At 60.7% G+C, this 10423-nt stretch overlaps 1 protein-coding gene across 1 annotated transcript; it reads right to left on the reverse strand.

The window, feature by feature from the left end:
* Positions 1-3905: 3905 nt before the first annotated feature.
* LOC309685157 (proto-oncogene vav-like) lies at positions 3906-10133 on the reverse strand (the record flags this gene model as incomplete). Its single annotated transcript, XM_082500967.1, is given in 14 exon segments — positions 3906-4111; positions 4220-4368; positions 5410-5524; positions 5642-5729; positions 5862-5978; positions 6764-6795; positions 6982-7047; positions 8083-8219; positions 8357-8402; positions 8546-8568; positions 9024-9107; positions 9110-9120; positions 9805-9906; positions 10024-10133. Coding segments are annotated over 14 exon segments (1134 nt in total), but the record flags the coding sequence as incomplete, so codon positions are not given.
* Positions 10134-10423: the final 290 nt, after the last annotated feature.

The raw sequence follows: 10423 nt of genomic DNA on the forward strand, positions 1-10423 counted from the left end.
GACAGGACCCAGCTCTGAGCCTGTCCCCCCCCCAGATCTCCCCGCTGTGACCCCCCCCCCCCAAATCCCCCCACTCACTTTCCTGGTCGCCCTCAGTGGGGGGAGGTGGCTCAGGAGGTGACACAGCACTGGAGGGGACACACAGAGGGACATCAGCACTTCCCCCCCCCTCCCCCCCCCCTCCCCGAGGAGTGTCACCCCCCACCCCCCCCCGGATCAACTCCCCTATAGGGCTCCAACCCCTACTTTTGGGGCTCAAACCCCACTTTTGGGGTTTAAACCCTACTTTTGGGGCTAAACCCCCACTTTTGGGGCTAAACCCCCCCTTTTGGGGGGGCAAACTCTCCTTCTTGGGGGGTGTGTGTCAAACCCCATTATCAGACTTCCAAATCCCCTTTTGGGGGGGGTGGGGTCAAAACTTCATTTTGGGGGCTCAATCTCCCCCTTTTTGGGGCTCGTTCTTCCCCCGTCAGGACTTAACAGGGGGAGTGTTTTGGGACTAAACACCCCCTTTTTGGGCTCCACACCCCCCATTAGGGCTCAAAACCTTCTTTGGGGGGGTAAACCCCCTCCTTTTTGGGTCAAAACCCTCTTTTTTGGGTCAAACCCTCTTCTTTGGGGGCTCATTCTTCCCCATCAGGGCTTAACCCCCCGTTTTTGGGGCTAAACACCCCCTTTTTTGGCTCCACACCCCCCATCGGAGCTCAAAACCTTCTTTTGGGGCTCAAACCCCTCCTTTTTGGGTGAACCCCCCTCATTTTGGGGCTCATTCTTCCCCATCAGGGCTTAACCACCCCCACCCCCACCCCCCTTTTTGGGGTTAAACACCCCCTTTTTGGGCTCCACACCCACGTCAGGTCGTGTCCCCACCCCCATTTCAGGGTTTGACACCCCTCTCCCAACTCCAGAAGCACCATTTTGGGGCGATTTCAGCCCGTTTTGGGCTGTTTTTTTCCTGCAGCTCTTACAACCCCGACCTACTTCCGTCCCTGCCTCAGTTTCCCTTTTCCCATTTCCCTCTATTTCGCCCCCAAATCCCCCCACCCCCCACCCCCCTCCAGTGGGGGGATATGGGGCACGACTCACCCAAGAAGCTGGTGGAGAGTGGGGGGCACCCCATGACAGGAGACAGGAGAGGGGACGTGGTGGCCCCACGGCGTTGGTGGCAGAGGGGAAGTGGCACCGGACGGCCCCAAAACCACTGAACAGCCCCATAAACCGCTCCCCCCCCAACTTCCCCCCCTCTGGTGTGGGCTGAGGCCGGAGGCTGCTCGTGGCACGTAACGGCGGTGATGGGGCTCCCCCGCCCGGATGCCTGGCTCCCTTCTTGGGGATGTTGACCCCATGGCCTCATCCCCACCTCAACATCTGGGTCCCTTTGTGGAGATGTTGACCCCATGGCCTCATCCCCACCTGGACATCTGGGTCCCTTCTTGGAGACATTGACCCCATGGCCTCATCCCCACCTGGACATCTGGGTCCCTTCTTGGAGACGTTGACCCCATGGCCTCATCCCCACCTCAACATCTGGGTCCCTTTGTGGAGATGTTGACCCCATGGCCTCATCCCCACCTGGACATCTGGGTCCCTTCTTGGAGACATTGACCCCATGGCCTCATCCCCACCTGGACATCTGGGTCCCTTCTTGGAGACGTTGACCCCATGGCCTCATCCCCACCTGGACATCTGGGTCCCTTTGTGGAGACGTTGACCACATGGCCTCATCCCCACCTGGACATCTGGGTCCCTTCTTGGAGACGTTGACCCCATGGCCTCATCCCCACCTGGACATCTGGGTCCCTTCTTGGAGACGTTGACCCCATGGCCTCATCCCCACCTGGACATCTGGGTCCCTTCTTGGAGACGTTGACCCCATGGCCTCATCCCCACCTGGACATCTGGGTCCCTTCTTGGAGACGTTGACCCCATGGCCTCATCCCCACCTGGACATCTGGGTCCCTTCTTGGAGACGTTGACCCCATGGCCTCATCCCCACCTGGACATCTGGGTCCCTTCTTGGAGACGTTGACCCCATGGCCTCATCCCCACCTGGACATCTGGGTCCCTTCTTGGAGACGTTGACCCCATGGCCTCATCCCCACCTGGACATCTGGGTCCCTTCTTGGAGACGTTGACCCCATGGCCTCATCCCCACCTGGACATCTGGGTCCCTTCTTGGAGACGTTGACCCCATGGCCTCATCCCCACCTGGACATCTGGGTCCCTTCTTGGAGACGTTGACCCCATGGCCTCATCCCCACCTGGACATCTGGGTCCCTTCTTGGAGATGTTGACCCCATGGCCTCATCCCCACCTCAACATCTGGGTCCCTTTGTGGAGATGTTGACCCCATGGCCTCATCCCCACCTGGACATCTGGGTCCCTTCTTGGAGACGTTGACCCCATGGCCTCATCCCCACCTGGACATCTGGGTCCCTTCTTGGAGATGTTGACCCCATGGCCTCATCCCCACCTCGACATCTTTCTCCCTTCTTGGAGACGTTGACCCCATGGCCTCATCCCCACCTGGACATCTGGGTCCCTTCTTGGAGACATTGACCCCATGGCCTCATCCCCACCTGGACATCTGGGTCCCTTTGTGGAGACGTTGACCCCATGGCCTCATCCCCACCTGGACATCTGGGTCCCTTCTTGGAGACGTTGACCCCATGGCCTCATCCCCACCTGGACATCTGGGTCCCTTCTTGGAGACGTTGACCCCATGGCCTCATCCCCACCTGGACATCTGGGTCCCTTCTTGGAGACGTTGACCCCATGGCCTCATCCCCACCTCGACATCTTTCTCCCTTCTTGGAGACGTTGACCCCATGGCCTCATCCCCACCTGGACATCTGGGTCCCTTCTTGGAGATGTTGACCCCATGGCCTCATCCCCACCTCGACATCTTTCTCCCTTCTTGGAGACGTTGACCCCATGGCCTCATCCCCACCTGGACATCTGGGTCCCTTCTTGGAGATGTTGACCCCATGGCCTCATCCCCACCTGGACATCTGGGTCCCTTCTTGGAGACGTTGACCCCATGGCCTCATCCCCACCTGGACATCTGGGTCCCTTCTTGGAGATGTTGACCCCATGGCCTCATCCCCACCTGGACATCTGGCTCCCTTCTTGGAGATGTTGACCCCATGGCCTCATCCCCACCTGGACATCTGGGTCCCTTCTTGGAGACGTTGACCCCATGGCCTCATCCCCACCTGGACATCTGGGTCCCTTCTTGGAGATGTTGACCCCATGGCCTCATCCCCACCTGGACATCTGGGTCCCTTCTTGGAGTCATCAACCCCATGGTGATATCCCTGCCTGGTCATCTGGGTCCCTTCCTGGAGACACCAACCCCCTGATCTCATCCCCACCTGGACAACTTGGGTTCCTTCCTAGTGAAGGTGACTCTATAATCTTGACCAGGTCCCCTCTCTGGACCCCTGGGTCCCTTCTTGGAGATACTGTGCCAATCATCTTGTCCCGACCTAGACAACTGGGTCGCTTCCTGGAGACACCAACCCCGTGGTCTCATCCCTGCCTGGACATCTGGGTCCCTTCCTGGAGATATGATCCCCATGATCTTGTCCACACACGCACACACACACACGGAGACACAAATCCTGTGGTCTCATCTCTTCCTGGACATCTGGGTCCCTTCCTGGAGACACCAACCCCATGATCTCATCCCTACCCAACCACCCCCTTCTCTTCCCGGAGACACCAATCCCGTGGTCTCATCCCTGCCCGGATATCTGGGTCCATTCCCAGAGAAACTGATTGCACAACCTTGACGTCATTGCCCGCCCGGACAACCTGGATCCCTTCCCGGAAAAACCAACCCTGTGACCTCATCCCCCAACCCGGACTTGTGGGTCCCTTCCCATAGAACCCGACCCTCCAGCTCGTCCTCGTCCTCGTTTATTGTCCCTCCTGGCCAGGAAGAGGCATAAATTAATGGGGGGAGGAAGGGTGGGAAGGGATGTGGTGGCTTCTGAGGGGGGTTGGGGACACAGGTGGTGGGACGCAAGGTGGTGGATGGGATGGGGGTCCACGGTCAGCAATACTCTGAGTAATCCTCCTCCACGTAGTTTGCGGGGAACCATCCAACCTGGGAGAGGAGGAAGACGTGTTGGGAGAAGGTGTGAGGAGCTTGGGATGGAGGAGGACACCTTGGGGGGGGGGGGGAGGGTGTCCCCAAGAGGGGAAGGGACCATACCCGCCCATAGATCTCTCCTTTCCACCAGCCTGGGTGGCCCTTCTTGCTGAGGACACGGATGATGTCACCCTCCCGCAACGTTAACTCCGTCCGGTCCCGGGCGCAGAAGTCATAGCGGGCTTTGGCCGAACCAAAACTGCGCACAGCTCCTGGAGATGGGTGGAGACGTGGACACCGATGAGGCCCCCAGGTCACCCTCCATGGCTGTCCGAGTCCCCTCCATCTGGTCCTCGTGGTCATTTGACTGTCCCATGGTCCTTCCCTCAGCCCATCCCTTTGGCCACCTCCATTGACGTGTCCCCAGGACCCAACTGTCCCCCTCGGCCAAGTCCCAACTTGTCCCTCTTGGCCATTCGTCCATCTTTGACTCACCCCATCACTCATCCCTCAACCCATCTCTTGGCCATCACCAACGACTTGACCCCATGACCCAACCACCCCCCTCGTCCCTGTCCCTTCAATATTGGCCATTTGTCCCCTTTGACCCATCCCATGGCCGCTCCTCTCCCTTGGCCTCAGCCATTCCCTTGACTCATCCCTTGTCCCATCCCTGTGACTCCTGTCCCCCTCAGCCTCTCCTCTTGACCATGACCGAAGGAGGAGGATCCCACCGTGTCCACTCCACCACCACTACATCCACTCCACCACCACTCCCCTGATGAGACCCCACCACCTCCGTCCCACCACCCCACCACCTCCATCTCACCCTCACGCACAGTGATGGACCCCACCACCTCCATCCGACCACCTCCATCCCACCACCACCACCCCACCACCATTTCACCACCCCACCTTCACCCACAATAAGGGACCCCACCACCTCCATCCCACCACCATTTCACCACCCCACCACCTCCATCCCACCTTCACCCACAATAAGGGACCCCACCACCTCCATCCCACCACCACCATCCCACCACCACCATCCCACCACCCCACCACCTCCACCCCACCACCACCACCCCACCACCTCCATCCCTCCACCACCATCCCACCACCACCATCCCACCACCACCATCCCACCACCCCACCACCTCCATCCCACCACCACCACCCCACCACCTCCATCCCTCCACCACCACCCCACTGCCACCACCCCACCGCCTCCATCCCACTCTCACCCACAATGAGGGACCCCACCACCTCCATCCCACCACCCCACCACCTTCACCCCATCTCCCAGGTCCTACCTGGTGGCCGGGGACCAGCCCGGCTCTCGGGCTCCTTGAAGGGCACCACAAGTGCTGTGTCAAGGGCTTTGAAGCAATCCTTGAGCGAGCTGCGCTGGTAGAACTCCACCAACTCCTGTGGATGACGTGGTCAAGCCCCGAGGTCACCACCAACCCTCAACCCCACATCAAACCCACAGATGTGGGTTTAGGGGGTGGGGGGGGAGGCAGAGAAGGGGGTTCCAACGCTTACCACCAGCCCCTTGAACACCTTCTTCTCGGTGACACGGTAGAGCCCTTCCGCCGTCATCACCTTGATGTGCTTCACCTCCCCGCGGTACCTGGGCAAGGAGGGGGGGGGAGGAAACGTGTGGGGCTGAGCCGAGGACCTGCACATCTCCCCCCAACTTTGTGTGTCCCCCTCCCCCCAACCTTGTCCCCAATCCCACCCCGAAGGTGTCCCCGGTCCCTACTTGATGCTGATGGCGAATTCGCCGGCGTCCTTCACCCGCTGCCGCACCAGGAAGGCGCCGTCGGAGCGGGGCAGCAGGAGCTGCTCGGCTTCCCCCCGCTCCATGGGGCCAGCGTACCTGGGGGGAGTTACGGGGTGGGGGTCCTGAGCCCCCCCAAAAAACGACATCCCACACCCCTCCTGCCCCCTTCCCGGGGCAATTTGAGGGGTTTTGGTGGGGGTTAAGGGGGAGTGTGTGTGTGGGGGAGGCTATGGGGCAACCGGGATGAAGGATTTGGGGAGGGGACACCAGGAGGGTTGGGGGTCCTTGGGGAAGGATTTGGGGGGGATCCTGGGAGCTATGGGGTGATGACAGGAAAGATGGGGGGGGGGGCAGCTGAGAAGATTTTGGGGGCGCTGATGCCAAGGGGGTGACCCCGGGGAAAGATTTGGGGGAGGGGGGGCAGGAAGGATGGAGAGCTCAGGGGAGGATTTGGGATGACCCTAGGAGGGGAGATTTGGGGTGTCCCCAGGAAGGGTGGGGTGACCCTGAGGGGGAGATTTGGGGTGACCCCAGGAAGGTGATTTGGGGTGACTTGGGGGGGAGATTTGGGGTGACCCCAGGAAGGGTGGGGTGACCCCGGGGGGGAGATTTGGGGTGACCCCAGGAAGAAGATTTAGGGTGATTCTAGGGGGGAGATTTGGGATGACCCTGGGGGGGAGATTTGGGGTGTCCCCAGGAAGGAGATTAAGGGTGAACCTGGGGGGGAGATTTGGGGTGTCCCCAGGAAAGACCGGGTTTACCCTGGGGGGGGGGTGGGGGGGGAAGATTTGGAGTGACCCTGAGGGAGGGGAGATTTGGAGTGCTGGGGGAGGATTTTGGGGGCCCCAGGAGCTATGGGGGGTGGGACCCCCAACACTGACCAGGGGTAGACGGAGAGATCCGGCAGTGGCACCTGGGGGAGAGGAGCAGAATTGGGGGGATCAAAGAGGGGGACACAGAAGGTGACCCCTCTGAGACACCCCCCCCTCCTATATCCCACCGACTCCCACCCCAAATCCCACCACACCCCAAACATTTTGGGCTCCTGGGGGTGGCCGCGGGGGCTCCTGGGGGTCGTTTTGGGGTCCCCCGTACTCACGCAGATGAAGGGTCTGACGGCGGAGCAAGGGAACCAGCCCAGGTCACCGTTGGCCACGTTCCTGCCCTGAAGATGAAGGACCATGGGGCCAGGAGGGGCCGTGGGGGCGTCCCCCTGCACCCCAAGAGGCTGGAAGGACCCCAGGGGTCCAGCCTGGCCATGCGGGTCGAGCCCCACCACGGGGGTCTGGCCCATCTCCATTGTAGGGGTTCAGCATGGTTATGGAGGTCCACCTCCATGGTGGGGGTCTGTCCTCATTGTGGGGGTCCAGCCCAATGATGGGGGTCTGTCCCCATTGTGGGGGTTCAGCATGGCCATGGGGGTCCAGCCCCATGGTGGGCAACGGTCCCTGTTGTGGGGGTCCAGCCTGGCCATGGGGGTCGAGCCCCACCATGGGGGTCTGGCCCATCTCCATTGTAGGGGTTCAGCATGGCCATGGAGGTCCACCTCCATAGTGGGATTCTGTCCCCATTGTCGGGGTTCACTATGGCCATGGAGGTCCATCTCCATGGTGGGGGTCTCTCCCCATTGTAGTGGTTCAGCATGGCCATGGGGGTCCAGCCCAATGGTGGGGGTCTGTCCCCATTGTGGGGGTCCAGCATGGACTTGGGGGTCTGTCCCAGTCCATCATGAGGGTCTATTCCAGCATGACCATAGTGGTCTGCCCCCATAGTGGAGGTCCATCCCATTATGGCCATAGTGGTTTGTCTCCATAGTGGAGGTCTATCCCACCATCACCATGCTGGTGTGCTCCATAGTGGAGGTCCTTCCCATCATCGCCATACTGGTGTTCCCCCATAGTGGAGGTCCATCCCAGTATGACCATAGTGGTTTGCCTCCATAGTGGGGGTCCGTCCCAGCATCACCATGCTGGTGTGCCTCCATAGTGGAGGTCCATCCCAGTATGGCCATAGTGGTTGGCCTCCACCATAGAGGTCCCTCCCAGCATCTCCATACTGGTGTGGCCCCATAGTGGAGGTCCAATCCAGTACGACCATAGTGGTTTGCGTCCATAGTGGAGGTCCATCCCATCATTGTCATACTGGTGTGCTCCCATAGCAGAGGTCCATCCCAGTATGACCAGGAGGTTCCCGTCCCCACCTGCCACCAGAGCTGCTCAGCTTCGGCCACCGTCACCTCCACGATGTCCCCGGGGCTGAGGCGTAGGGCAGGACCCACAGCCCCCGGCGGTGGTGGGACACCATTGTAGGGCTGATTCGCCTCCATCTTGGGCAACCCTGGAAGGAGGACCCACGAGGGGAGGGAAGAGGTGAACCCACACGTGTGGGGCACGGACACTCCCCTCTTCCCCCCCCCCCCCCCCAAAAAAAAACCACCCGGACCCACACATCCGGGCCCCCCGCGTTGTCCTCACCCAGGTCTCCCCGCTTCTTCTCGGGGCCGGGCCGCTGCGATTTGTTCTGGGGAGTAACGAGACCCTAATTAATTGGGGGGGGGAGGGGGGGGAGGAGATGGCCAGGGAGGGACATGACACCTCCCCCCGGGGCTTTCCCGCTCCCAAATTTGGGGTGTTTCAGCCCGTTTTGACCTCTTTTGCTGTTACCTTCCTCGTGCCAGAGCCAGAATCTGTGGGGCAGAAGAGGAAACGTTCGTTAGTTGGGGGGTATTTAACCTCTGCCCTGATTAACACTTGGGGCTAATTAGGCTGCCGGGGGGGCTGGGCGGCCATTGTTAGGGTATCCCACAATGCCCTGCTCCTGTCGGCCATCTTGTATCCCACAACACCCTTGCCCATGTCGGCCATCTTGTGTCCCACAACACCCTTGCCCATGTCGGCCATCTTGTGTCCCACAATGCCCTGCTCCATGTCAGCCATCTTGTGTCCCACAACACCCTTGCCCATGTCGGCCATCTTGTGTCCCACAATGCCCCGCTCTCCATCCCACAGTGCTCCACTCCCCAATGCCATGATGGTCCATTCCCTGTCCCTTGATGCTCCACTCCCCCAGAACCCCATGATGTCCCACTCCCCCACAATCCCAGAATGCCCCGCTCCCCCACTATCCCATGATGCCTCTCACCAGCACCACCCTTGCCGCAGGTCCCCAGTCGTCCCAGACACTCCTTGTGCGCGGGGGCCCGGCACCGGCTGCAGCGATACCCTGGTAGAACGTGCCCCTGGAGGGACACCAGACACGGGGGTGCGGAGACAGGGTCATGGTCAGCATGAGGGGACACCCATCGGCCAACCTGCACCCACCCACCTCAGCCCACCCAGGACTGACCCAATCCTCCACCCACCTGGGTTTTGGGCCAACCCAGTCCTTGACCCACCATGTTCTTGGCCCACGTCGGCTTTGGCCCCACCAAGATCAACCCACCTCGGTTTTAACCCACCCATAGTTTGACCCACCTTGGCCTTGGCCCACCCAGGACTCAACCCACCCAACGCTTGACCCACCCTGGTCTTGACCCACCTTGTTCTCTGCCCAATGCTTGACTCACCTTGGCCTCCACCCAATCCTTGACCCACCTTATCCTTGGGGCCACTCAGGGCTTGTCCCAACAGCTTCTTGAGCCACCCAGGCCTCAGCCCACTCTGGATTTGACCCACGTTGGCCTTGGCTTACCCAGGACTCAACCTACCCCCCATCCTTTACCAGCTCAGACCTTGACCCACCCAAGGCTTGACCCACCTGGCCTCAACTCACCCAAGGACCTGACCCATGAAGACCTCACCCCATCTCCAATCACCTACCTGGGGTCTCCCCTTCTCCCAGAGCCCCCCAACCCTATCTACCAGCTCACGCTGTCCCCCCTTGTCTCTCCAGGAGAGTGGGGGAGATGATTTTGGGGTCTTACCTCAGCAACATCTGGCAGGCCTTGCAGGATGTGGTGTCCTCAAAGGAGAACATCTGGAAGTCATGCCCGTCGGCCAGGGCGTGCTCGGGGAAGATGTTGGAGCTGGCAAGAGATGGGGGGGGACCTGGGTCTGGTGGGGGCAAATTGCCCCCCTACCCCAGCGTCACACAGTCCCCAGTGGGGCAGGTCCCCCCAACCCTTGGGTGCAGAGACACCTACAGGGCCATCTCGAACTGCTCCAACCACTTCTTCTTCAGCTCACGAGTCTTGAAGAAGAGCTCATAGCCCTGGAGGCCGGCCGTGTCGATGAGCAGGAAGGTGTGGGTCCACTGTGGGCATGGTTGGGGGTCAGCAGCGCCCGCACGCCTGGATTCACTGCCACCCAGACATCTGGGGTCACTGGGGACCACGTTCCTGGGGCCACCAGGCTTCGGTGTGTCCCACTAAGGATCTGGCCACTTGGGTGCATCAAGGACTTGGATGGGATGCTCAGGTCCACCAGACCCGAACACTTGTGTCCACCAGGGACCAGGGTGCCGCAGTAACCAGACCTGGACACTTGTGTCCACCAGAGACCAGGATGCTCAGGTCCACCAGCCCTGGACACTGTCAGGTCGTG

This window comes from Vanellus vanellus, assembly GCF_965231255.1.
Source record: "Vanellus vanellus genome assembly, contig: HAP1_SCAFFOLD_2390, whole genome shotgun sequence".
NCBI lineage: Eukaryota > Metazoa > Chordata > Aves > Charadriiformes > Charadriidae > Vanellus > Vanellus vanellus.